At 37.3% G+C, this 26,805-nt stretch overlaps 1 protein-coding gene across 5 annotated transcripts in view; it reads left to right on the plus strand.

Moving 5' to 3' along the window:
* The window catches only part of MRP (Multidrug-Resistance like Protein 1), a 65,453-nt gene that overhangs the window by 2,912 nt on the left and 35,736 nt on the right, over positions 1-26,805 (plus strand). For all 5 annotated transcript variants that reach the window (XM_019052030.2, XM_019052028.2, XM_019052027.2 and 2 more), the window contains exons 3-17: positions 10,430-10,558; positions 11,321-11,458; positions 11,918-12,043; positions 13,355-13,548; positions 15,584-15,784; positions 17,005-17,182; positions 17,699-17,867; positions 18,718-18,869; positions 19,930-20,067; positions 20,465-20,611; positions 21,109-21,193; positions 21,645-21,835; positions 23,536-23,712; positions 24,565-24,732; positions 25,978-26,158. In XM_019052030.2, the coding sequence (XP_018907575.2) occupies positions 10,430-10,558; positions 11,321-11,458; positions 11,918-12,043; positions 13,355-13,548; positions 15,584-15,784; positions 17,005-17,182; positions 17,699-17,867; positions 18,718-18,869; positions 19,930-20,067; positions 20,465-20,611; positions 21,109-21,193; positions 21,645-21,835; positions 23,536-23,712; positions 24,565-24,732; positions 25,978-26,158 (2,374 nt within the window). The remainder of the gene's footprint in view (positions 1-10,429; positions 10,559-11,320; positions 11,459-11,917; positions 12,044-13,354; positions 13,549-15,583; positions 15,785-17,004; positions 17,183-17,698; positions 17,868-18,717; positions 18,870-19,929; positions 20,068-20,464; positions 20,612-21,108; positions 21,194-21,644; positions 21,836-23,535; positions 23,713-24,564; positions 24,733-25,977; positions 26,159-26,805) is intronic.

The raw sequence follows: 26,805 nt of genomic DNA on the forward strand, positions 1-26,805 counted from the left end.
CCTTAATCTATCACAGTTCTGTTGCGGTGGTTGCATTTTAGTGGTTTATTTTAATCACAGTGGTTGTATAATGTTTCACTCCTACAATTTCTTTTAGCTATCGAGTTGATTTATCCTCTTACTTAAATGCCAAACTAAAAATTTTTTTAAAGTTTTATTGTAAGGGATGGGTGGGTGTCAAAAAATTGGAAAAGTCATGTTATGTTATTTATTCTCAAGCGGACTCGAGAGATCACTCATCTATTTTACAAAACAAATCATCTCTCTCCTGTCTTTTATAATGACGCACCCACTGCTCCTGGATACTCATGCAAACAAAAACTAAATAATTCTCTCAGTGAGGTTGTTTTTGAGCATTAACACCCGCTCTCCCCCCTCCCCCCCCCCCAATATTTGCCTAAATATTGTAAACATTTTGTCCCTAAACTGCAGGATTAATTTTTTTTCTCTCTGATCTCCAGGGGAAGGAAATTATCTGAACATAATTCCCGTCCTTGAGGAGAAGAAGTAGAAAAAAAATATCTCGTTCTCGCCTTTCCATTTTTGAGTATACTTACTCGAAATTATCTGTGCAAGTACTCTCAACGCTCTCTTTCCCTCGCCCAACCACCCGCATCCCCGCGCGTTTTGCGTTCGCGAATCTTCAGTACCCAACTTATCACAATATCTGAATCCGCAGCTTTTAACTTTCCTCCCAAGCTTATCGTTTCATTCATTGTGAGTGGAACAAAGGGGGAAATTATGAGCTGCGGCCAATCATTAGTTAATCATCTATTATTAACTTATCACTCCTCGCAAAACTTACTCATAATCTCGATAAAGTTGTGTGTGTGTGTGTGGAACTATGACAATAGGAAAGGCGAGTGACGTAATGTTGACGCAGTGGGTCAATTTGTCGCTCCTGTGACGTAAGGGCGTATCTCTATTTCTAAATGAGCCTCGAAAAGCATGGCGTCATATGGACAACAGGGCTCAAGTGGAAATCGAGATACGCCCTTCCGTCAGAGGAACGACGAATTACGCAACCTCCCGAACTAGAAACCTGAAAGGGTGCTCCTGTGTACCTACTTCACGGCTGCAAGCTTCAGTATCAAGTGTCACAGGGGCCGAATTTCGTTGGTCCTTCCACCTTACTTACTGAAATATACTTAGGACGAGTCTCAACTGCACTTAAGCCCGGCTCAGCGCTTCTGATTGGCCGACAGTGCGGTTTGGACTCAGCGATGGATGTTGCACTTCATGTGAAAGAACCGACAAAATTCGGCCCCAGGGTTTTCCGAACTTCGTCGTTTCGGAATATCGTTTCAACTATCATGATTTAAAAATCGATGTTGTAATTTAAAAAAAGAAAGAAAAGAATAGAAAAGAAAACCCTGTACATAAACTGACAGGCTTCAAAGTTTCTGCTCTTCATATTGACAAAGTGAGGAACCACCAAACCGGACCACAAGGCGTTAGCCGAGATTTTGCAAGAGGAGGCTGAAATTTTCGCCTATGGTGTAAGCGCCCCCCCCCCCCCCCCAATCACTGTACTTTAGATTTTAGTTCAATTCAAGTAGATTCAAAAAAATTTTAGGAAGAAAAATTTTGGTAAATTTCACTATAGGGGTGGTGGTGGGAGAGCCTCCTGGTCTCTGCTCTGCGATTTGTATGTAACTAGTCTTGCTCCCACTTCATCAGTATGCTGATACTGCGGGGGTGACGAGAAACGGTACTGAGGTAGGTTGCATTAAAAAATTGAAGATTGTCAAGAAGGGTTCTTAGTCCCCGAGCTCGATTAGTCAAGCCAAGCTGGAGTGCTGGAGCTGGACTAGTGTTGGGATTTTTTCAAAATAATCGATTAATCGAATCGATTCGATTTTTAAAAAAAATCGATGAATTCGATTAAAATCAACCAAGATAAATCGATTTTTAAAAAAATCGATTTCCCATCGATTTTTTAAAAAAACGATTAGAAATCGGAAATAATAAGCGCGCCGAGAGAAATTTCTTCGTGGAAACTCGGTTTAAATCGGTCTTTCTTCGTTTAAATCGATTTTGCTAATAAAAATCGATTTACACGATTATTCGACTCAGAAAAATCGATTCGATTTTTCCGATTATTTTATTGAAAAAATCGATTTTGTGAAAAAATCGATTAAAAATTCCCAACACTAAGCTGGACTGTCTATCGAGCAGATTTTTTTTCACCACCTTCTCCCTCCATGCACCTATCGAGTTCTCCTTCCTCTCGGTTACGCAATATTTTAAGTGGAGAAGTCGCATTTTGACCCACATTCACACTCGTCGATCGTCGTGATCCTTCACGAAACGGGCAGTGGCGTGGCGTGAATTGCGATACATCGATTGTTAGGCCATTTAAACCTATGGTAAAGAATCGATTATTAAGGCGTTCGCTGCGAACACCCTGTTTATCGATCCTTTTTCACAGGTTTGAATGGCATAAAAATCGATATATCGCAAAGCACGCCACGCCACTGGAAACGGGAGTCTCGCCCTCAGCAGAACGTCGCTTCGGAAAGCACACACACTTGTCGTTAAGTGGATTTGGTTTCTTCGATTCGAAAACGACAATACTGCCGTGCTAAGGGAAAACGCCGTATGAACACTCGAGAGTTGCCAAATTTCCCCAGATAAAACGCATGTTTTTGAGGAGAGTTATTCATATTATTCCTTGAAATTTTCAGTCGTTTTAGATCAGATTGCGAACAAAATTGCCTGAGAATTTTAAAGTAAAATGTGCAAAATGTTCCCAGTAAATTCGGCTCTGGTTAAAGAAAATCTGGCAGCGTCTAAATGCTCATATCGACGGTGAAACTACCAAACCACGTATCTCGTTTGCGGTGTTTAAAAATCTACGCTCGCATTTTATTTTTTTGAAGTCGACCAAATCAGTATCATTCCTTGAAATTTTTACAGAATTTTCTCCGCACAAAGAGGAAAAATCACAGAAATTTTCAAGACTAGACGTTAAGTAGTTTTTCATTTAAAAAATAAAGTATGACAGGAAGTCTGCGACGTCGCAAACCGAGATACGTGGTTTGGTAGTTTCACCGTCGATATGTCGTTTTTCCTCGGCAGGACAGGATAAGACCTCATTCATCGTCCTTTTTTTACCCAGGCCCGATTATATGACTTGTGGTTCAAAATCCTCCAGTTTTTGACTTGTTCTGTAGAGAGCTTTCTAAAGGTTTTTAGCTCAAAGATGTTCGTTGATTCCAAATTCCAAGTCGTGCTTTGCCAAGAGGATTTTTTCTAGCGGTGGTCGGTGGTAGTGCCAGACTTTAGTTTGGTGGCAGGGGTGCGATTTGTGGCTAGCTTTCATCTTAAATGCTGAATCTCGGAAATGACCATGTCTTTTTCTCGATCATCCAAAAATTTCCCGAAAATCTAGATTTTCCTAAAAAAAACGGGGTTTTCTGGGGAAAAATTCAAATTTCCAGGCTAGTGGAACACGGACAGCTAAAAATTCCTGACAAAACTTTCCATTGCAGCTCTGTTAAATACCTATGTCCCATGGGTTCCCATGAAAATTTCATGGGGATTCATGGGAATTACACTACCATGCTAAGCAAGAACGCCGTAAATCCATCAAGATATTCCCTCGTTTTTTGGAACTTTATACTTCATACTTAAAATTAAAACTGTTTTACCCATGCACCTCAAATTTTCAGATTAAGTTCTCGATAGTATTTGCAAAATAATTTTGTAAAAAAAATTGTCCCAAGGTACACAAGTTTTTTCGCTATGAAACATTGTTTCCAAAAAATGTAAAAAGGCGTTTACGGCATTTTTGCGTCGCACGGCAGTACGTGGGGACCTATGGGAGCTCATGGGTACCGGTACCCGTGAGGAAGAGTATGGTGCCCATGGAGAAGACAAGGATGTTCATGGGGAAGACCGGGGTGCCCATGGGGACCCCAGGTTTTTCTGTGGGCCAAATTACCATGTGCTCTTGTGGGACATTTTTAACAGGGAGGCCGTACAAATTTTCCCCTCAGTTCCTAAGAACAGGGTTAAAACTTGTCAATTTAGAAAATTCAATTGACCCGTAAACTGGTAGGTGATGAAAGTGAACCGATGTCATTTTTAACTGCAGCAGCAAAAATTGGCAGGGCCGGCTCTGTGAGATGATGAAGAAAAAAGTGTGTGCGTTCTTTTTAGACCGTGGACGCTCATTTCGCGCCAGGGTTAATTTGAATATCATACAAACCAGTATTCTGGAATTTTTAACCTCTGATTTTTTTCATACTGTCGGGTGTTTTAAAAACACTATGCCCCTTACGAGTTACAAGCTTATAATAAAGGTGACCTCATCAACTCCCCCCGGTTTTCTCGACGGTTTTTCGTGGCGCAAGCCATTATCTCTGCTCGCGTGCTTTGATTAGATAGTATTTCCAATGTAGCGGCGCCAATTTTGGCATCGAAATTCGCTCATTTTTCGTAGATCATGTACGAAAACATACCGTAGAAGAGGAATGAATTAATGATGCTCCGAAAATTGGCAACTGTGTTCTGCACACTGTTCAAGTGAGCATGGTGACATCAATCATTTCCGGTGCAATAAAAATCTACCTGATATTTCCAGCCGGAAAAATTAAAGATTCCTAAGCGGTCACAAATAACTATTTTTGGTCGTGAACTCGCAACTCTAAGGCCATTTACAGCCAAAGCCCATCAAAGGTGTAACTTTTTCGTCCATTTTCCCCGTTTTTTTGCTGTAAAAATGCTGTCAAAAATGATGGCAATTTTGCAACTTTGCCCCACCTCCCATTTCTCAACTCTACGCGTATACTCCCAAGCTAAAATTTTTACCAGAGTTTTAGGGTATCATGAGGTATCGATCGGGCCCGGTTTCAGAAAAATCCCCTCGGACCCAAATTGTGCCAAAAACGGTCGTAGGTATATGCTAGCTGCTGGCATATCCTCAATTGTCACGGAATTTCACCAAAATGTGACAGAGAAATCAGGGAAGTGTCAGCTAATTTCATTTTCTAAATTCTGCGGCAACTCTGATTTTTCGCGGAGTGAGTGCTCAGAATCGCAGAGTGACTTGTTCGTGTTATCAGTCGAAATTAGATCCCTTCACCGAAGGATATCGCCAGAAAGAGGAGATAGAAGGAATAGGTTATTTTTCCCATCGTCTTCTCTCTGATTAAACCTCCCAGGGTCTACGATTTTTATCGCAGCCTATTAGGTATCATTAGGATGTATACGGCCGTTGTAAGCAGTTGAGTATCTTCTCACTTACATACTTTAATCTTGACCGATATGGAATTTTTAATGTCGTAGACACAGCTACCAGCTATCAGCCCCTCTTACTCGGAGTATCATTTTATTGTAATCTTAGTAAGAGGGCAGATCGTAGACAGAGGTGTAACTAGGTGCCTCAGTGAAGGAGGCCGGCCAGAGTGTACATAATTTTCAGGGGTAAATTAATATCGAAAAAGAAATAAACGCTGAGAGAATCGGAGATACTCGGATGCTTGAAATTTTTTTGAACATTCAGCATTTACGGAAAATTTGATACTTTTTGAACCGTGAACAATTCCAAGATTCCCGGGTATTTTTATGATAGTCCGTCGTTCCTCTCACAAAAAACTTAACCGCATTCCAATGTTGCCAAATTTCCCCTCGCAAATTGCACTTTTACCAAGAGAATTTTGGGAATTTCTACATGAAATTTTCACTGGTTTTTCTCCGTATCTCATGCAAAAATCAGGAAAGTTTTGGACGAAAATTTTACGGGTATGTTCTTGTGAAAAAATGCGATTATTTGAGACAATTTTGCAACCTTTGGATGGAGTTACGTACCTTCGTGCGGGAAACGACGAGTAAACACTTAAAATAACTGTAGGGTCACGAAATTCTAGATTTAGCGGAGTATTTTTGACCCTCCGCTTAGAAATATAGGATAGTATTTAAGTTACTCTCGAGAAGAATTTTCTAGTTGTTGCGTTCCTTTCTAGCAATGGCGTACTTTCTTCTCTGAGGAGGCAGGGAAACTGGGTCTGAAATTGATCCTCTGGAGTTTGGAAAACCCATGAAAGGTTAATTAACCTACTTGCAGTGACGCATACGAATTTTCTTTAAAAAATTACTCCTTTAAGATCCGATTGTGCTCGGAGCTTGATGAGATGAACTGAAAATTTTAACCATGGCAATGTTGTAACAGAGTGTCTTGTACAGAGTCTTTTAAAGGCGGTGTGTTAACATTTTTACTCTCTCGCTCCCATTGTTTTTTTACTTAAATGCTACATATACTGCTAGGGTAGGGATTCCCCCTGGAAAGGGTATCGGGGGTCCTTCATGCCATGATTAGGGTGGGGAAATTTCGGCCGAAAATTTAGCGGCACATATGAACTACACCCAGACATCAAATCAGCGAATGCAGTCGGTACGGTGTTGTAAACGCATCAAAAGATTGGCTATCATAAATTTCGCTTTCTTAAACGCTCCTTGACGCTGCAACCGAAGACTAAAATGATTTTCAAAGTTCCAGTCTTACTTTTTATTGTGTCGGCTCAACGTTTTGGAATTGAGTGTCGTTGTTAATATTGCCGTGCTAAGGAAGAACATCGTACGAACCTTCAGGCGTTGCCAAATTTCCTTAGATAAAACGAGCATTTCTTGGTAAATTCTTCAATATTTCCCTCCCAATTTTTCAGATAATTTAGATCGCAATTTTACCTAAAGATTCTGAAAATTCCAAGGGAAAACATTCAGAACATCTCTCATAAATATACGTTTTAACGAAGGAAATCTGGCAACTCTCGAATGTTCATACGGCGCTCTTCCTTAGCCCGGCGGAATAGCCCTTGCGCCTCGGTGTCCACGCGTACGTAGGCACATTAAGTACATACTTTAGCATGCGAGGTCAGCGAGGAGTGAAGGCTTTCAGCTTCTCCCGTTCATGACCGCGTCAGTGACCATGCCCGGTCAGAGAGAAAAATAGAAAAAGACTAAATTATCATCATTAATGGCATCTCCCAGTCGCGCTTTTATTGTAGTTATGACGGGACGGAACGCTCTTGCCTCGCCGCCACACAGTGGATCGAGTCAATAGGAGAGGTCGGACAAACTTTCGAATCTTTAAGAGCTTACAGTTCCATCTATACAAAATTTTGAGATTTATAAGCGGTTCCATTGGTTCCCTTGTGAAATTTTTTACAAGAAGCACTCCTTAAAATTTAAGATGTGACGGAATAAACACCAAAATCTGCAGTTTTAGTCGAAAATTGTATGTCCGACCTTCCTGATTGACTCGATCCACTGTGCGCCATCAAGCTCTTGTCACACACGTTGTCACGACTGAACGAGTCATTGGGGCACATTTACTACCGCGCTCTGGACCAACGCCGTAAGAGCCTTCCGACGTTGCCAAATTACTTTGATCAAATACGAATTTTCAAGGCAACCTGCCAACATATTTCGTCCAATTCCTCAGAGAATTTTATTTGCCGTCAGCTCTAAATTTTCTGAAAATTTTGACAGAAAATATTCACGACTCTTGTTAAAAATAAATATTTTACTGGAGGAAATTTGGCAACTCTCGAAAATTCATACGGCGTTTTTCCTTAGCACGACAGATTAGGAGCTCGTCGATTGACTCGATGAGGAGTGGGAAGAGATTTTTTCTTACTCGTATAGTCATTTCATTTGAGACCGAGATTCAATCGAATTCACCTAGTTAGTAATTGACCACTCCCCTCCCCATCCCCCCCTCTTAACGCCCTTCAAGCGAAGTCTCTATCTCTCATTGATGAGGCCGCAGTCATCGGTATCATCTTCGGCTTCCTAAATTCCAATTCATTCAATTAGATTTTTATCAAATTTTATATGATTGAATTTTTTTATTTTTTTTTTTATCACATTATCGGGTACATATGTGCCTAATGCTGTATGCATGTCTGATCAAACACTTGCCCGTTTGAATTCGGTTGTGGGTGAAAAAGATGTGGTTTCAAGAATGAAACTTGAGAGTTTCTGGTGGTCTGGAAAACTTTGAAAATCAGGGAATTCATGGCGACTTGGAAAATTCTGGAAATTTCGCGAGAGCCTCGGTTCAGCAACCTCAGCTGATGCCACTCCAGAGAGCGCGAGCAACTTCCAAGTGTCTTCCTACGTAAATAGAAGTGGAAACGTTCTAAGTTTAGCGAAAGCAGTCGTCCTTATTTGAGGGGGAAAAATCCAAGAACAAGGTTTATTCAAAGGTCAGGGAATTTGGATATTTTGGAGCCAGACAGGGCCGGATTTACCTACTTGCCGCTCATGGGCCGCCTTTATTTTGCCGCCCCTTCTCATTCGTTTTGAAACACCGATACAAACCATCAAGTAAGCGTGCCGGAGGAGGAGGGGTGCATAAGACGCGTTTACTCGCAATGGGCCCATTTTTGATGAAAGCCCTGTCAACACTAGCAAAAGTTCACGGAACTTTGCGGACACGGAAGTTCCGTAAACCTATCTCTGCGAGGCCTTTCATTCATAAGAAAAGAGCGAACAAATTTTGTAAGACTAAACATGAATGTGGTTTAATATTTTTAATTTCCGCCACCGCGCCAACCGCACTGCGTTTGGCGCAATGCGTGAAGTATCTCGACAGTCTTGTAGGCGCTATGCGTTTGACGCGCCGATCGCTGCTTTACCGCACTATGTTTTAACGCGCCGATCGCTGCTGACCGCACCACGTTTGACGCAACGCGTGAAGTATTCATGGAGTCTTGTAGGCGCTATTATGTGTTTAATGCTGACCGACGCGCTGAGGGCTTCTCCTTCCCATCTCAAGTCCTCGTCATCATTACTCTCTGCGCCCGCGCCGCGCGCCGCTCCGGGCCAAATTGCGTGTTTGGATTTTCTCTCAACTTCTGTCTCTTGTATCACCGAAAGACGAACAAATTAGAAATTACTGTACTTTAACTCTCAGGAAATGAGAGCTTTTTTCGCCTTTTCTCGTTTGATATCTACTTTTGAAAAAATTACAACATTTGCCGCCCCCCTAAATTTGCCGCCATGGGCCGCGGCCCATGTGGCCACACCCTTAATCCGGCCCTGGAGTCAGAGAACAGCAAAAAAGTAGGAGAATGGGAAAATTAATTCCTATGGTAACCCTGTAATTAAAATCTAAAAACTTTCAGAATCGTCCATAAATGAAGTCACGTGGTGGTTTAGAATTTCAGGCCCCGCTTCTCCCTCTGTGTTGTACGTCCTATGCAGGCACGCGTTTGCGCCACCCCCTCCCCCTCCCCCCCTGCCTATGGGAGTTGGTAGTAAGGTATATCAATTGTTTTCTGGATCCTTTCCACTTAACACTAGAAATTGGCATTTTTTATCAGATCTTGTCACCGAAAAATCTTCCAAAAATTGTCGCCTCGTGCCGTGATATCAAGCAATTTTAGATGCCTCTCGCTCCCCTTGTCTAGTCCTGGCCACGCCGGACCCAACCCTAGGGTAGAGCGAAAAGCACTTATTTCCGAAATCCCTTGACGGCTATACTAGAAAAATTTCCTCTCGTAATATAAACGGACCAATGTTTTTTTTTCCGAAATTCTAACTCCTTCCGTCGGCACGGTCCACCTAAAGTTTCGAATTCAACGAAAAAATATCGTTTTTTTCACCTTAAAAACGGTCTAGCGCCGTTTGGTTTCAACTTTAAGTCTTGAACCTGTCGTATCCCCTTGATTTTGACACGCCGAGTTCATTTATGACCATTGCAATGTTGCCAGAAATACGTAAATTGTAAAATGTCGCCACATCGCACATTTTGTAAAATTTGCCACCCGATAATTGAGATTTTTGACGATTTGATGATTTTTTACAGGGACGAAGCACTCATGCTTGAGCCCCGAAAATTTCGAATTTCGGAAAAAGAAAAAACACGGATCCGTTTATATTACGAAAGGCAACTTTTCTGATATAGCCGTCAAGCAATTTCGAAGAAAAGTGTTTTTCGCTCCACCCTACCATACCCACCCTTTCCACCCCCCTAAAACAGGATGCAATTTTTGAATGACCTATGCGCAAGAATATTCTCAGAGGTCCAAATATTATTACTCAGTGCCTGGCAAACGAAACGTTTCAAATTGAGGAATTTTCCCACAAAAAAAAATTACTCTGCTTCAGGACAAGGAAATAATATTACAAGAACAAATTAAAACTATTCATATCATAAGAACTTTGAAGCGCCACATTCATCCTTCAAAGAGCTTATATAGTTTGTACTAAAAATGATTTTGAATGACAAAAGTTTTACGGAAACACGCACCCTAATAAAAATAAAATTATCCGGCAAATATGAATGACATAACGTATTGAATACAACATCAGAACAAAGTTTCACTAGCAGAATTTTAGTGGGTATCTAATTAGATTTATCGTCAAAAGATTGAGTCAATACAAGTATATTACAGTATGTTGCTTTTTTGTGTTTCAGGTAGCAACCTCAATTCTAGTTTTATTATGTTTAGTAGATGTAGGATTTATATTCAAAAGGCTGGTCCTAGACGGTAGCTATGTTGCCACAGTAGACGAATTTACACCACTAATTAAACTAATAACATTTGTAAGTATCCGTTCAACCGATTTTAAATCTTCTTCATTGCTATTGATAAATAACGCCCACTGATTGTATGCTATCTAATTTGTCTTTTTCTTTGCCTTTTTCTTTTGATCTTATGACCAAATAAAGTCCTGAGAAATTTTTGTCCTCCTCTTAATTTTCATTTATTTTTTTTTTTTTTTTCAAGTTTTCAAGAAATTGTAATGATTTCGGTCATCAATACTTTAATTCGACGCTTCCTCCTTTTTCTACAGCTACCCATGCACGTATTCTAGATAATTATTAAACTAAAGAAGTACAAGTACCCCTATAAAATTTAGGCAATATTAATGACAATGAATAAAATCTTAAATGCAGTGAACAATTTATGAATTGAATAAAATACTGGCTACATTCATCACTTAATGATGAGCAACAGGTGGAAATCTTTCTTTTAAAAAATTATGTATGTAGCATGTGTATCAGGGTACACTTTCTAGTATCTCAGTGTGAAAAATATAGTTCTTTTCGGCACGATTTTCAACAGGTATAAAAATACTGAGAAAATATCTGATGATAAACCCTTACTAACTGTACAAGCTGTGTTTTGCATATCCTTTGAAACACTCATTATTGATTTCATCCAGAAGAAGAACAGAAGCAGCAGACAATAACAAGAAGCATGTAGAGTACTCAAGGCAGTCGTTATCAGAAATTTTAATGAGGTTATTCATTTCATATGTATTAAAGTTAATTAATAAGTGTTTGTTAATTTTTCCCCTACAGATAATGGCAGGAATTTTCGTGTATGCTAACAAAACTCGAGGGATGCGTACATCAGGATTTCTCTTCCTCCTGTGGCTCAGTTTAGCAATTTGTGGGGTTGCTCAATATAGAACTTTGTTACGATTAGCTTTAAACAAGGTAACAACTTTTTCAATCTTTTCAATAATTCCAGATAAATAGAGATACGAATTTGCATGTTCAATGGAAACAGCGCAGTAGCGCAATATGTTCCTAAGATGAAAAACACACTAAAAAAGGGTAACTATGACTGAAAAAGTCAGGAGCTTACAAAGCCACGTTCTTGGGTCCTAGCGAACTCCATTTTCAATCGGATAAATGAAAAATAAAATTGAAGAGGAACCAAAGCTAGAACCTATTCGAAGGCTCATGCAATGTACCGTTTTAGTACAAGCGATATATTCACCCATTTGTTCGAAGACTGTTTGTAATGATTAAGTTTTTACTTCAATGAGCTGAGTTCTTAGTAAATTTTAAGTAAACTTCATGTTTCCTTGTACTTTCATGTGCTATCAATGTATCTATTCGTGAGATGTATTTATTTCTTTATTTATTCATCAGATATTTTTTTTTTTATAGGAATTAATGAATCCTGTGTATCCATTCGTTAGTTACATGGTTTACTATCCAATTGTTTTGGCATTATTCATTCTAAATTTCTTCGCAGATGTGCCTCCTAAATCTTTTGATTATCCACCTACAAACGTAAGTATCAATATGAGTCATTTAAGTATTCTGATATGTATTGAATTTTGTCTTCTTGATCCAAGACCCAGTTTCCTCTTTTCTTTTTGTTTCTTTAACTGAGCTCTGTTCTCTCCCTGCAATTTTTCTTCCACTGAAGAGAATAATTACAAATGAAGAAAGTAAAATCCAAGTTTTGGCATCAATTTCTGGAATTATATTTGCTCTTTTTTTTCTTTGTCATTTAATTACTGAAGTTTAATTACTTTAAACCAAAAATCTTAATATTTCCAATATCAAACAATTTTTATTTTGCTTAAAGTATTTTCATACTTTTTTATGGTTTTTTTGAGTATTGTATAAAAAGCTGATCTTCTTAATTCGGACATCACCAGTTTTACAGCAAGTGAAAGAATTACTTGGTAATTTCTTACTTCCTTTTTCTTCTTCTTCTTCTTCTTCTTCTGTTAGTCCTAAAAATATTTAACATGGTTCTAAAAGACTCAGTCTGACACCTTAATTTCCTTTACATCAATCTAATGTCAGTTTCAAAAAAAAATATTGTTCAAATACTGTCCTTAATCGAACTGTGTAACCTCCTCCAAAAATGTATTACCCCTTAAGTCCGAATTATTTGATATTTTCATGAGTTGTGTAGTCAATTACTTCTTCTGATATCAAAAACTTTTAAATAACGTGAGACGTACAACGTTTTCAAGCTAATAAAAGGGTTGCATTTAGCAGAAGGGACCAATGAGATTATAGTGTTTTGAAATCGTGCAACTTCTTGCTTTAAACATCTAAATGTATCAAATTTCCCAATCGTTCTTCTTTAAAATGAACAATTTATTGGTATAAAAACAAATATCATTTGCTGTTTTAGGCCTTTTTTAGATAAAACTGAAGATGCTTAATTTTTACAACACTGCAATAGGGTTAATTCCTTTCTGTTAAATACAATCCTAATAAGATACCATCAAGAAATATACTCTTTAGGTTCCCATTTCCCTCTCATAGTATGAGAACCTGTAGAAGCAGAAGAATTGCTGCAATACAAATTCCAAATAATCACCACTAAGCCATTATTTCTTTTCTCTTTTTTTTTTAATATACGGAAAAGAGGGAGAAAATAGAAGCCCCCGTTTAGTAAATTTTTAGTTGGCTTCTCATAAAGTATCTTTATTTTCTCTGTTGCTCTATTTTCTGTAAGCTCAGAATTTAGATAGATGAACCATTGATCCTCATACTTGATCAATCAAATTTGTAATTTAATGAAACATTATAGTGCCCTAAATTCAGGATTCTTTATTCATTTCTAAATTTTTATCTTAGAAGCCGTGCCCAGAACTAGCGGCGTCCTTTCCATCCAAGCTTGTCTTTGCATGGTTCGAACCCTTTGCAAAAAAAGGTTTTGAAAGGCCACTGGAAGTGAAAGACCTATGGAGCATGAAAGATGAAGACACAGCTCGACAAATAATTCCCAAATTTGACAAATACTGGAGGAAAACAGTAGCAAAGCAATCTAAGTAAATTCCTTTTTTTATTATTATTATTATTTTGCGCTTTACTTGTGATAGGCAATTTGAAATGGGGGTCCTTAACACACAATCTACTGTGACGCAATGTGGGAAAAGAGCTCTTATACATTAACACAATATTTGCAAAATTGAAGAATTTGTATGTTGTGGTCAATTATCCATCGACCATTTATTTAATGTCTCAAACGAAGTTAACACGTTGCATGTCATGCTGGGCCTTCAAGTTTGGGAAACATTTGGTTCTTGCAGTGCCTCCTTTGACTTAATTTTTTAACAATAAGCCGCTGCATGGAGCTGAATATTCACCCTTAAATTCAGGCTGCTGATCATTGCACAATAGTATATATTAGGCATAATATTGCCTGATGAAGCTTACCACAACCACAAAATATTTCCTGTCATTCTAATTTTCTTTTCTGCTTTTTGCATTTATACTGATAGAGTAGCCATTGGCCAGTAGTATTTCATGCCTTTATCTTAACTAGATCTTGAGGATGAATTTCTGCATGCTAAATTACGGCTACCAGCAGTCATTGTCTGTGGCCAGTTAGTTTTTAGTGATGAAGAGGTGTACATTATCTCATAGCCTCGCCTGATGTGAAATGCTGAACTAATTACACCGCTAAATTGCTTATTCTTTGTAAATTACCTCTCCTTCGTATCTTTAACTTCTTTTATATTCAGCTGTGTTACCAGATGATGACAGAATGGTTGATATGAATAGCATGACATGGAACTTTTTCAAGTCCTGTTGAAAAGTGATAATGGACCACAGAGGGTCGAGTATTGAAATTTTACAGCAGTACGATAAGACACCAAAATGCGATATGTGGCATGGTTAAGATAGGACTAGTCTTGTCATTCTAACATACCTTCAAACGAATCGCTGGACAAAGTACGAATTCAAGCTATTGATACATGTTTCCTCCTCAAAATTTCACGTGAAACATGATACGCAAAAAGAAAATTTAATAGAACAATAGCTGTCTCTCTCTGTGAAGGCAAATTTTGCTTTCACATTTACCTCTTTCAAAACGCCTCCAAGATTAAAATTCAAGTATTTAAGATTTTCTCTAATGAAGTGAACATTCAGAGTATTTCACCTCTTATACCCTACAGATGTTCTCATCAAAAAGGTTGGTTTCAAAAACATAGGTTTGTCCAGTGTGTTGATAGTTAGATCTAGAAAACAAATAAGCTAGTGTTATTTTGAGGAGAAGTTAATCTAGGGAGTAATATTTTTGGGAGAGGGGGAGTCTTGCCTTTAAATTTTATCTCTCATGTAGTAAATGTTCTATCTGACATTGTCAAGTTTTTAGAGACTTGTAGCTTCTCTATTTTCTTCTTGTTTTTTTTTCTCTCTCAAGTGAATAAGATTGAGTCTCAAAATCAAATTAAAATAACTGGATAAAACAGTAGATGCGACAGGTGATTCATGTAGACTGCATGAAAAAACGATCCAAAAAATTCCATATAAAGCCATTATACTCTATTTTTGAATAGCGAAACTGCCTTTAAATCTCTCTCGTCCTTTTTCATCCAGACGCTCTACTAATTTAAAATTAGTATGTATATTGCCGAACAAAAAAGTCCCCGCAGAATTTCCTAGCAGTATCAAAAGTTTATTCTTTTTGTTAGTCTCTTAATAATTCTGTCATGAGAGCTTTCCAGATGATAGCAAAATAATTATTTCAAGATTTGAGACATGTTAACAAGAATACTTGTCATGAGAAACTCTGTTAGGTAATTTCATCCACATTGTACTTGTAATGAAAAGCAAAGGTTTTCATCTATTTTTTATAGTCAAAGTTTTGTCCATTTAGTGTCCTGACCCCATTAGGAATTGTAATTTTTAGATAAAAAATTGAAACCGTCCGGAAAACTGACCCCAGAGCTTTATGGCTCTACCCCTCATCACAGTAGAATTTTCCCTCCCAGATAGTTTTAGTTTAAAATTTTTGAAATATTTATTTTTTATTCTTAGCTCTGGAAAGTAATTGTCTTCATTTATTTGGACTTTCAGTTCAGCAGGACATAAAGCATCCTTTTTAAAACGAGGAGCTAGTATTCAACTGGAATCTGGAGACCTTTCCAAAGGAGGCAAGGAAGGGAAAGCCTCTATCTTACCTGCATTGTGTAAAGCCTTTGGACCCACTTTCGTTTTTGGATCACTTCTGAAACTGATGCAAGATTTACTTACATTTATCAGTCCTGAATTACTGAAGTAAGTGCTGAAGGAGGCCTGTCAGTTTTTACTTTCTCGCTACCCTAGGGTAGAAGAAGTATTGTCATTCTGCAAGGGGGGAAAAAAAGTTTTTTCATTATGGCGTTGGCATGGAAAGCTTGTGAAGCAAGACTTTGACGACTGTTAGACGAATGAATAGCCTCCTAATAATATGTGTTTTTTGCTGCTTTTTGGATATATCAACAGGCCAATGAAATATGACTCTAACGAAAGCCTGTAATGACTTCTTCAAGGCTTCAGGCCTCTGAAAACTTCAACGGAAATATCAGCATCAGGCAGCTTTTTAGTTAGGTCATCCATGTATTTCCAAATTTATATTTTTTAAATACTGAAATATTGCAATTCTCTTATACTAAATTGGTATAGCTGAACTCAACAAACATTTTTCTTGACCTGCAAGCCATATACCACTATATGACAACAATATGCCTCTTGGTGAAAGGAAGAGTCCTTAAAATCACAGTTTTTTAGCATTCGACTTGAAAATATCTTCATTTTATCATAAACCATCCGAAACATTCCTCTGAAAATTCTATTTTGGTCTCAAACAGCAATACTGCACTGTTACTTAACAGTATGCCCTGTGTATGATGTATGCAATCGTAGTTTTCAAAGGCTAGAAGTATGGTATTCGTGCAATGACCTGCAAAACGATTTTGACAAAATTACTTTATAAAATAATTTGACATTGATAAATTCATTTTTTCGTCAAATAGCAATTCTTCACTATCGCAAGGCTATATTCAGCCTACAGCCAAAGAAACAATTACCGGGTTTCCTTGGAGGGAGGCTTGCGTCAGGTTGTCAGCCTGGTAGCGGTCTCCATGAATGATTGGAGAGAGGTGCACAGTGCACATGATGGCCAATGAACCTGAAACTAGTCTCTTGGTCCTCTCTCTGAATCAGGAACCAACGCCTCACTAATTTCTCAATTTTTAGATCTGCAGCCATAGCACAGGCTAGATCCTACTAGCTGCATGCTCTGTTGCCATTTAGAGGTGCACTTCTATGTGCCAACGCGTTGATAAAATGACGTGAATTTTTTCACAATTCAAGGTCAAATGCATGTATACATTTTTTGTCTATACCATCAGTTACAGTATTTTGCATAAATTTTCTGTTTAATAAGAAGTATAATTTGTATAGGTAGACTCAGAGATAATGATGTATTTTAAGAATGTTCTCATTTTCAATTTTAGGTTGCTGATCAATTTTATCCAAACGGAAAGTGAACTTACCTGGCGAGGGTACTTATATGCTTTTGGTTTGTTCTTCACTGCGACCATCCAGACCATCTTTCTATCCCAATACTTCACCAGGATGTTTTATGTTGGGCTTAGAATACGAACAGCCCTGATCTCTGCTATTTACAGGAAGGTAAAATCATTATGATGAGCCAAATCTGAATGCATCATGTGTTTGCCTCTCACCTTCACTTTTTCATCCATCGCCACTAGGAGATCTTTTAAAGAGCATGATGTACAAACGCCATTTTTGACCTCATTAGATCTTTCCAAACACTTTCAGTCAATTATTTTTAATAGAGCTTTCAATTCCCAAATTTTCAGCCCCTTTAAAAATATTGAGGGAACGCTGAGAAAGCTCAATGTCTGATTCTTTGTCCTTTGATATCTCTGAGACTGAAAAATATTTCGAATTTTGTTTTTCAATATACCTTAATTGTGACCAAAAGCCTTTTCCTTTGGTTGTTTCTCATATTCCAGTTTTAGCAATTTTTCAGAGTGACGCATATCGTATAGTTATGGCAGTTAGGGTCATTACATAGCCACATTTTTTACTGTTGCCAGCATTCTGGCTTGAGTGTGTGTTGTCTCATTATCATGAAGAGGTGTCAGAATGTGAAAAGTTTTTAATAAAACGTATTTTCCTCAGGCTCTAAGAATATCCAGTGCATCTCGGAAGGAATCAACTGTGGGAGAGATTGTAAACTTAATGGCCGTTGACGCACAAAGGTTCATGGACTTGTTGACGTACCTTAACATGATTTGGTCAGCGCCTCTGCAAATCACCCTTGCAGTTTACTTTCTGTGGGGGATTTTAGGTTGGTAATTATTTTGCTGTTTTTAAAAATTCACCCTAGAAAAGTTAAATTTTCATCCCATTGAAAAGATAAACTCTTTACTGTGCAAAAGCCCCTACACCATGACAAAAACAGCCATAAGAATTTTTTCTAAAATTTTAGTCAGGAGTCAGCCTTTTCTTTACAACAATGCTCAGTGGGTCTTGTAGCTTCAATCAATGCTCACCAAATACCTTAATGGTTTAAGTGGGGGACCTCGTATCTCCGTTTCTTGACATATTTTATTTTTTCTCTGGAAATCTAGTCACCTTAAATTCTTGAAAACCTCCTTGATTTTTCCTTTCTATTGTCAGAATATTTTGTATAAATTTCAAGCCATGTCTTCAAAAAAATGAACTAAGAGCGGAAACTTTGAAACATTACTGTGGAGATACTTCGTTTCGCACTTTGGCCCTCGATATAGCATCATGCAACCACATGTAAAAGGAGTTGAAGGCACAGCTGTTAGGACACACAGTAGGCTCCACCAAAGCTGTGAGGAAAGTCTTCAAGTTGAAATATCCAGTTCCTCTGCAACACTCAGTTTCTCTCGAATAAGCCATTTCAGCATGCAAATTAGTTAGGACAGAAAATTGCAAAGTTGGACACAGTTGTTACTAGTTAACTTTTATAAATTAGTCAAGGTAAAGGTGAGTCACGGCATACAATAGAAAAGATAAGGAAACAAACTTGACCTGCGAAACATCCAATATCAGCTCAAATGTTTAACCTGGATCAGTTTAGATTTTCTGAAGAACCGAACCGGCTACGAATTGAAGAAATTAATTGATCACCAAAATTAAAATGATTTTTCTCCTAATTTCTATGATAGGACCAAGCGTTTTAGCGGGTTTAGCTGTGATGATTGTCATGATACCAATCAATGCTGTTGTGGCTGCCAAAGTGAAAACTCTACAGATCAAGCAAATGAAATACAAGGATGAAAGGGTCAAGCTCATGAATGAAATTTTAGCCGGAATAAAAGTGAGTTCCAACCAAATTATCAAGATCTATTTATCCTGTTTATCTTGTACCTATCATTTAACCCTTTTTATTTGACAAAAATAAATACAACTTTACCTTGAAACTTTTTTAAACTCTGACACAGTGGTCAAAGGAATGTTAAAGTGAAAAATGTTAAGCTTTCACCGCCAAGTACATACATTTATTTACATCAATCATAGAAATTGTGAAATGATTGCAGGAAAATATAGTATGTCTTAGCTCACGCATTGTATAACTCTATCCCTAGTTTTATTCCTGCATACTCACCGGCAGTGAGGAAATTTTGCGATTCTGAGTCGGGAAAACAGTGGCCACAGAATGATACAGCATAAAAAGCTTGTTAATGTTCCAAGTACAAGCTGTAGGGCCTCTCACGAGTAAAATCCCCTTAACTGGTTGTAGATGTCAAAGAAAGGGAAGCTTCAAGCCACGAGTTTCTCTTCTATGTAAGAGAAATCTGTTTGCTCTATAACTGAATTTTTGCAAAATGTTTTTAAACCGTGTTTTAAATCAAGTCCTTGAAAGGACTGAATTAATTTTTTGGTCGAATGATTTTGGGAACAGGACTTAATTCTCAGAAAAGTAAACTTTAGAAATAGTATTAATTCCTCTGTGCTTTGACATTAAAGAGACTCAAAGGTATAATGGAGTGATTTTCTCTCAAAAAATGAAAAACTTCTCTGCCGTCTTGTTGCGATAGTGCACTATATATATAGGGTTGTTGCAGCACAGTTTTTTTTTGCTCTGAAGTAGCCCTGAAAAAGCAGGTCAAAAACAAAAAGCTTTTCCCATCAGTTGAGAGCTTATTAAAGTCATCTCTAAGAATACTCATACAAAAAGCATGAGGGAAGGATCAGTCTCATCAAAATCATGGGCGCAAAAAGGGAAATAGTGATGACCAGATAATGAAATTGAATGGAATAAATTATTGTGGAGCGTGGTATTGAAAATCCAACTAGAGTCTGCCCTCTTTATATCCATCAAAAATATTTTATTAATAGCTGCCTTCTGGAGTCTCAAGTGTATCCTTTTTTTCTAGGTCCTGAAATTATATGCCTGGGAGAGAAGTTTTGAAAAACAGATTCTGAAAATTCGAGACAAAGAAATTAAAGTATTGAAGAAAGCTGCCTATCTCAATGCTGCCACTTCTTTCATTTGGTCTTGTGCTCCTTTCATGGTGTGTCATATTTTACTTCTATTTCTTTTTTTTTTAATTCGAAAAGTTGTAAAAAAAATTTTTCAGTTGTCTTTCCAAAATACTTTTCTGGGAAAATGAGGAGTGCGTTTATTGGGAGTATATTTTCATATTGGTGTTACAAAGATATGTGCACAATTTTTAAACTGAACATCCCATCCTGAATTCTCACATTGTTTTTTACTCCAATGCCCAATATTTCCGCAAGGTTTCTCCCATAGACTTGATAAAGTAAAAAAAAAATGATGGCACTTATTTTTTAGATTGTTTGAAGTGTTTTCAGTGCATTTTCCGAAGAAGATACATTTTTGTGTTTTTTTTCTGTTTCCTATTCTTTTCCAAGTTTTTTAATAAAAAAATTGATTCCCTTTCCTTACAGGTATCTCTTGCCACATTTGCTGTCTACGTGCTTATTGATGAAAACAATGTTTTAGATGCAAAGAAAGCATTTGTCTCGTTGGCTTTGTTCAATATTTTACGATTTCCACTTTCTATGTTACCAATGTTGCTCTCTAATATTGTTCAGGTAGTACTCTTACAAATTAACACTAATTATAACCAATTACAAAATCTTAAGAAGTAAAGCAAAATTAATTTTAATAAAAAAATTTAAATAAAATTTAATTAATAAGTTAAATTTTACCTAAAAAAATTGTTCTCCAAGCTTCAGCAGAGGCAAGCTCTTCGGTGGTTTTAGGTTCTAAGGCTATGGTTGTGTCGCTTATTATACTCAGCTCTGTTGTTTCTAGACAGATTTATAATTTTCAAGGCTACAAAGTTGAGAAGGTATTTTCCATTTTTCAGAACAGATGATTTCCTAAAATTTTGAGATGCTGGAATGTCAGGCACAAAATATATTACACTAATTTTTTAGGAAGACCACTTTTTTCAAGAAATGTATTGTGCAAATTTTAACAGATTTAGTAATTAAGATCTACTTGAAATCTAAGGAGGAAAGAAAGAAAACAATGGAAATTACTTAATTAATTAATTGAATAAATTTACTGTCTTCTCATGCTGCAGGCGAGTGTCTCTGTCAAAAGAATCAACAATTTCATGAACTTGCAAGAGTTGGATGTCAATGCAGTCAGTCATGATGAAAATGAAAGTGAGTGTTCGTCTATTTTTATCATCTCATGATTACTCAAAATCTATGACTTTAGCAACTCAACATCTATGACTTTAGCAACTCAACATCTCTCACTACCCAATGGTCTTAATTGTATTAAGTTACATATTGTATCTAATTGAAATGAATTGAATGTCCAAGATGCCTGCATTTGGTTGTCACATCCCCTATCTTAGTGATTTGCAGTAGTTAGCAATTTAATCAAGAAAATTTTTCTACCAACAGACTTTTGATATGGAAAAGAAATTGACTTAAGCTTTGCCCTTTACCCTTATTTACATTCCTTTTTGTAATCTTCTCGCATAATTACTTTCTCCTCTTTCCGTCAGCTTTATTCAGAATTTTCATTCAAATTTATTTCCTAAGTTACAAAAAAACAGTAGTTGTTAAATTAAAGTTAAATTTTGTCTTTGTAATTTGATTTCTACAGAGGATGCTCTTATCATTGAAAATGGAACGTTTTCATGGGATGGGCTGGCTCCAACATTGCGTAACATCAATTTGAGTGTTGCTCCCAATGCTCTTGTTGCCGTAGTTGGCACTGTTGGATCTGGGAAGTCGTCTCTATTAGCTGCATCTCTTGGTGAAATGGAAAAAATGTCAGGACGAGTCAATATCAAGGTATTGTTGTCGTTCTTATATCCATCAATCAAGAAATCTTAATTGTAGTCGACTGACTATTTTATTGTTATTTTGAACCAAAGTCCATCAATCACAGTTCTCAATCATATCAGAGGTATCCCTAAGTAAAATGGACTTATTTATACAAAAAGGTGCACAAGGTTTGCTTGCAACATAGTTCCTTAGGGTGCGTCAAAAAAAATGAAAGTCTAAAATGTTCCGCTCCCCAGGCGGCAATCGATGACGTTTGGTAAAAAAACATGTTTGCCAAAATTTGGGCCGATTTCAACCATTTTAAATGGTGCCAAAGATTGATTTTGTGATGAAATTATGATATTTGGGTTTAGACCTCGGTTTCGTACAAAAAACTCGATTTTACGCTGAAATCGTGCGTTTACGAGAAAAATGCCACTGAACTCAAGTTGTAGAGGATGGAATTTTACACTGGGAAGACGTCTTTGTAAAAGATAAAAATCAAATTGAACTATAAAACTCACCTCGGTATTTATTTTTTTGGTCCTCGGAATTTCCGAGGTCTTACAAAGTAGCGGTTTAAAAGACTCATTCTTCACGAAAATAAGTCGAAAGAGGGTATAAATGAACTTTAGGCAAGTGTTGAAGATGCCAATGTCATCAGAACTTCCTCAGTTTCAAAAAAAGTTCCAACTATTTTGCACAATCCTCCAAAAAGTGTATGGCTCGAGAAGCAGGATCACTTGCCTAAAGTTCATTTATACCCTCTTTCGACTTATTTTCGTGAAGAATGAGTCTTTTAAACCGCTACTTTGTAAGACCTCGGAAATTCCGAGGACCAAAAAAATAAATACCGAGGTGAGTTTTATAGTTCAATTTGATTTTTATCTTTTACAAAGACGTCTTCCCAGTGTAAAATTTCATCCTCTACAACTTGAGTTCAGTGGCATTTTTCTCGTAAACGCACGATTTCAGCGTAAAATCGAGTTTTTTGTACGAAACCGAGGTCTAAACCCAAATATCATAATTTCATCACAAAATCAATCTTTGGCACCATTTAAAATGGTTGAAATCGGCCCAAATTTTGGCAAACATGTTTTTTTACCAAACGTCATCGATTGCCGCCTGGGGAGCGGAACATTTCAGACTTTCATTTTTTTGACGCACCCTAATAGTTCCTACGTCTAAATGATTACCACTATGTTTAAATAGCTTGAATAAATCTTTATACAAGAAATGGCGAAAGGAATTTTATCCTACCAGGGCATTGATGCCAGTGACTTAAAAAATGTCTTCAAGGATGTAATTTAAAGATGTCTCTGAAAACTTCTTTGGCTCAAAATCTCCTTGAAATTGCCGCAAGGAACAGGGATACCAATGCAACTAATCATTTATGAAAAAGATGTCAAGTTGAGGGGGTTCCTGGGTGCATCTTAAAATTTTAACCATAGTTTTATTGCCATCTTAAATCGTTCTTTTAGTCTTTATGTTAGTATTTTTCCTCGGCATGATTATGAACAAATTCAGTACTTACCTTAAAAAGCGAGTGAAAGTTCCAAAAAGAAAACCAGCAAGATTATAGATCAATCTGCTTTCCTTTGGCAAAGTTTTTATCCGTACTCTCAGTTTTACACCCGCTTCAACCGCTAGCGTTGTCTTTTGTTACACAATAGCAATGTCAACTTCCAATGCCTTGTTCTCATGGAAGATATTTGTATTTTTGGCAGGGATCTGTTGCCTATGTTTCACAGCAAGCCTGGATTCAAAATGCAACGCTCCGAGAAAATATTTTGTTTGGAAAGCCCTTCAATCTGAAACTTTATAATAAAGTTATCGAGGCATGTGCTCTTCGTCCAGATTTTGATATGTTACCAGCAGGTGATAGCACAGAAATCGGAGAAAAAGTGAGTAAATGCTTCTATTCTAAAAATTTCTACTTACAAAAGTACTGAAATGAATTCAGTTTTAGACTCAACAAGCTCAACCAAAATCAGAGCTTTGTCTTCCTCGGATCAAAATTTATTCTACAAAAAAAAGTTCAACCATTTTAGAAGAAAAATTAACCAACTTTTCAAACATCTCATGGGAAAAAATTCACCGTGAGCTGATTGGAAGTGGTAGGCAGCTGAACAGGGTTTCTCGTGATCTTGGAAACCAGAAAAGTCAGAAAACTTTCAGCGGCCAGAGAATGTCAGGGAACTCAAGGTAGTAGTCAGATTTTGCAAGTAACACATCTCCAACTTCATCCGGTTTCATTCAAGAGAGCTGTAGTCTTTGCAAAGGTGCGTCATACACAGCATCAGAGAGTATCTTTATGATGAAAGGTAAATAGAAAATATTTGTGTGGAAGTTGTTTTTGAAGATCAGGGAATAGTTTTAGCTCCTAAAAGAAAAAAGTTGTTTAATAAAATCCTGAAAAATGTCAGTATGAGTGTCAGTGACTTTTGGGTTCTCCTCACACTGCAGGTATTTTTATTCCATCATCCATCAGGTTGGGGGAAAAAATAAGGTTTTTATGCACTAGGATTTTGCTGCTAAGTTTGCATGTAATGAAATCATGCCTGTAAAGTAGCGTTTCTTTTTTCCCTTTGAGTGTTTAACAAGCAAGAATTGGAACTGCTTCTGTTCAAGTACTCTTGCTGATATGTTTATTTTTCAAAGCTAAATGTTAAGGTTTTTTTATACCATTCCAGTAATGTAAAGTTCATAGCTAATCGTCAAGGAATGAGCATTTTAAAGCCATTTGACTTTTCCAGGGTATCAATCTGAGTGGTGGTCAAAAGCAACGAGTGAACTTAGCAAGAGCGGTGTACAATGACCGTGAGGTGTATCTTTTGGATGATCCTTTGAGTGCTGTTGACAGTCATGTGGGTAAACACATTTTTGAAAATGTCATAGGACCAAAAGGACTGCTTCGCAACAAGGTGCCAACATTTATTTAGATTTTGTGATGTTTCCGAAAGTTGAATATTTTAGATTTGTCTGGTGAGACACTCTCAAAGTATTCAGTTGGGTTTTATAATTTACTTGTTCGAGATAAAATGTTACTAATGTGTTTGTATTAGACCGCTGGAAGTATATAGATTCAAGCAGGTCTCTCACTAAAATAGATTTTAGATTTGTCTGTTCGGATTTTATGCCTTCATCCAGCAGAAATTTACCTGTTGCTTTTGTACATACAAACTATAAAGCAATCTATACACTTATGCAACAATATTTCCTATGAATATAGTGGACCTTAGGAGGCAGTTTCAACTGGACAGCAATTTTTTTTTATGGCAATCAAGAGAACGACTCCTCTCAAGTTTGTACAAGGAGTGTTCAACAAGCTTTTTCAGCCCCCCTTTCCTCTCTACCAGGTCTGAAATTCACAAAAATGGACTAATTCCCTTGATCTTTGGTCCAAAATCTTTCTATGGACATATCAAGTTCAAAAATCAAAACCGCAGAACTAACGGATAAAACGTACCCTTATGAATGTAGCTTCAAGTTTACGCAACGGCATGCAGCTCACAAACGATATCTGGAAGAAAATGAAGAGTAAGTGGATCTCTCTTAAATTTTATGGAAACTGAAATATCTGAATAATTAGGATAGAATGAGGGCATACTTTTCTTTTCCATGCAGGCACAATCTCTTGTCAGTGCAATTCTGAGACCGAGAGGCTAGCTTTATGATACTGCACATGTGCAGCAAGCCCAACAACTTCTATGCACTGGAGATCGTGAACCAGGCCTTTCTGCACCTGAAGTAATTTGATAGAAGTGAATGGAAAGGAAAATTAAGGTATGTCTTTATTTCACCCTCGTCATCCACATTTTTCAATGTCTGTAAAATTTTGTGATGGGTCCTCTTACTGAGCATTTAATTTCAAGTTCCAGATGAGATAGGAACTCAAATATCTCATGTAGCGGCATTTCATTCAATTGATCTTTGATATTGATTCATGTACCTAAAATACTCAAGGAAAAATTTTAGGACAGTGATCAATAGAATTTTACACGGGAAACAAAGATACTCAAAGAAAGCCTTGTTGATAATCTCAAAGTCTGCTGCTGCTTTTTAATTTATAATCTCTTATTTAAATTTTAGTTATCAATGCGAAAAAAGCAGCATTTTTCCACTGATGAGAATATTTTTATCTCAGACAGTGTTTTATTTGTTGGTAGACAAGAATATTGGTGACACATGGACTCACATATCTTCCAGATATGGATCAAATTTTCGTAATGAAAGAAGGAGAAATATCAGAAAATGGTTCGTACAAAGAGCTTCTTCAGAAAAAAGGTGCTTTCGCTGAGTTCCTGATCACTCATCTCCAAGAGATTGATGATGCTGACGATGAGCTAGGTAATCCTCTTGAACCAACTTAATCAAATAATGTTTACAGTGTCTTTGCTTCAGCAAAATTGCCTCCAGAAAATGCTTTGCTGGCTTCAGGACCATCAGATTTGGATTTTTTTAGGCCTATTATCCATGGAAACGCCTTTTTCCTGGCTTTTATGTCAATTTAGTGCCCTGGCATTTTATCAAGGTGGGGTTCTATCCCCCAACTTCAGGGGCCAACATTCCAAATGGAATTGGGCCAATCTTGGACTTCATGGTATCAATTTACTTTGAAATCACCTGTACAGTGCATTTTTTGACCCCTACCTATTTTGACAGAATAATTTCAAAATCGTCAGTAAAACCTTGGTTTTAAAGTTATCACTCACCTTTTGGCGCCTATTAGGGACCAGAAGGGGCAGAGGCTATGAGATGATGAACATCAGACTCTTCGGGGTCAGTTTCTCCTTTGTTCCTACAGTGTTCAACTTCAAGTGACTTTAACCAAACAAAGAAGCCTGGTATGGGTGGTCTGGGCCACCCTGTACGTATCTCATTGTATCCTGTTTTGTTCGTCACTTACCTGTGTCACATTATTTTTGAGAAATAATGGGCTCTCTCCTACATTTCCTTGAAATAAATATTTATGTATCAATTTGGTAAAAATGTGA

Source organism: Bemisia tabaci, chromosome 5, assembly GCF_918797505.1.
Source record: "Bemisia tabaci chromosome 5, PGI_BMITA_v3".
Classification (NCBI taxonomy): domain Eukaryota; kingdom Metazoa; phylum Arthropoda; class Insecta; order Hemiptera; family Aleyrodidae; genus Bemisia; species Bemisia tabaci.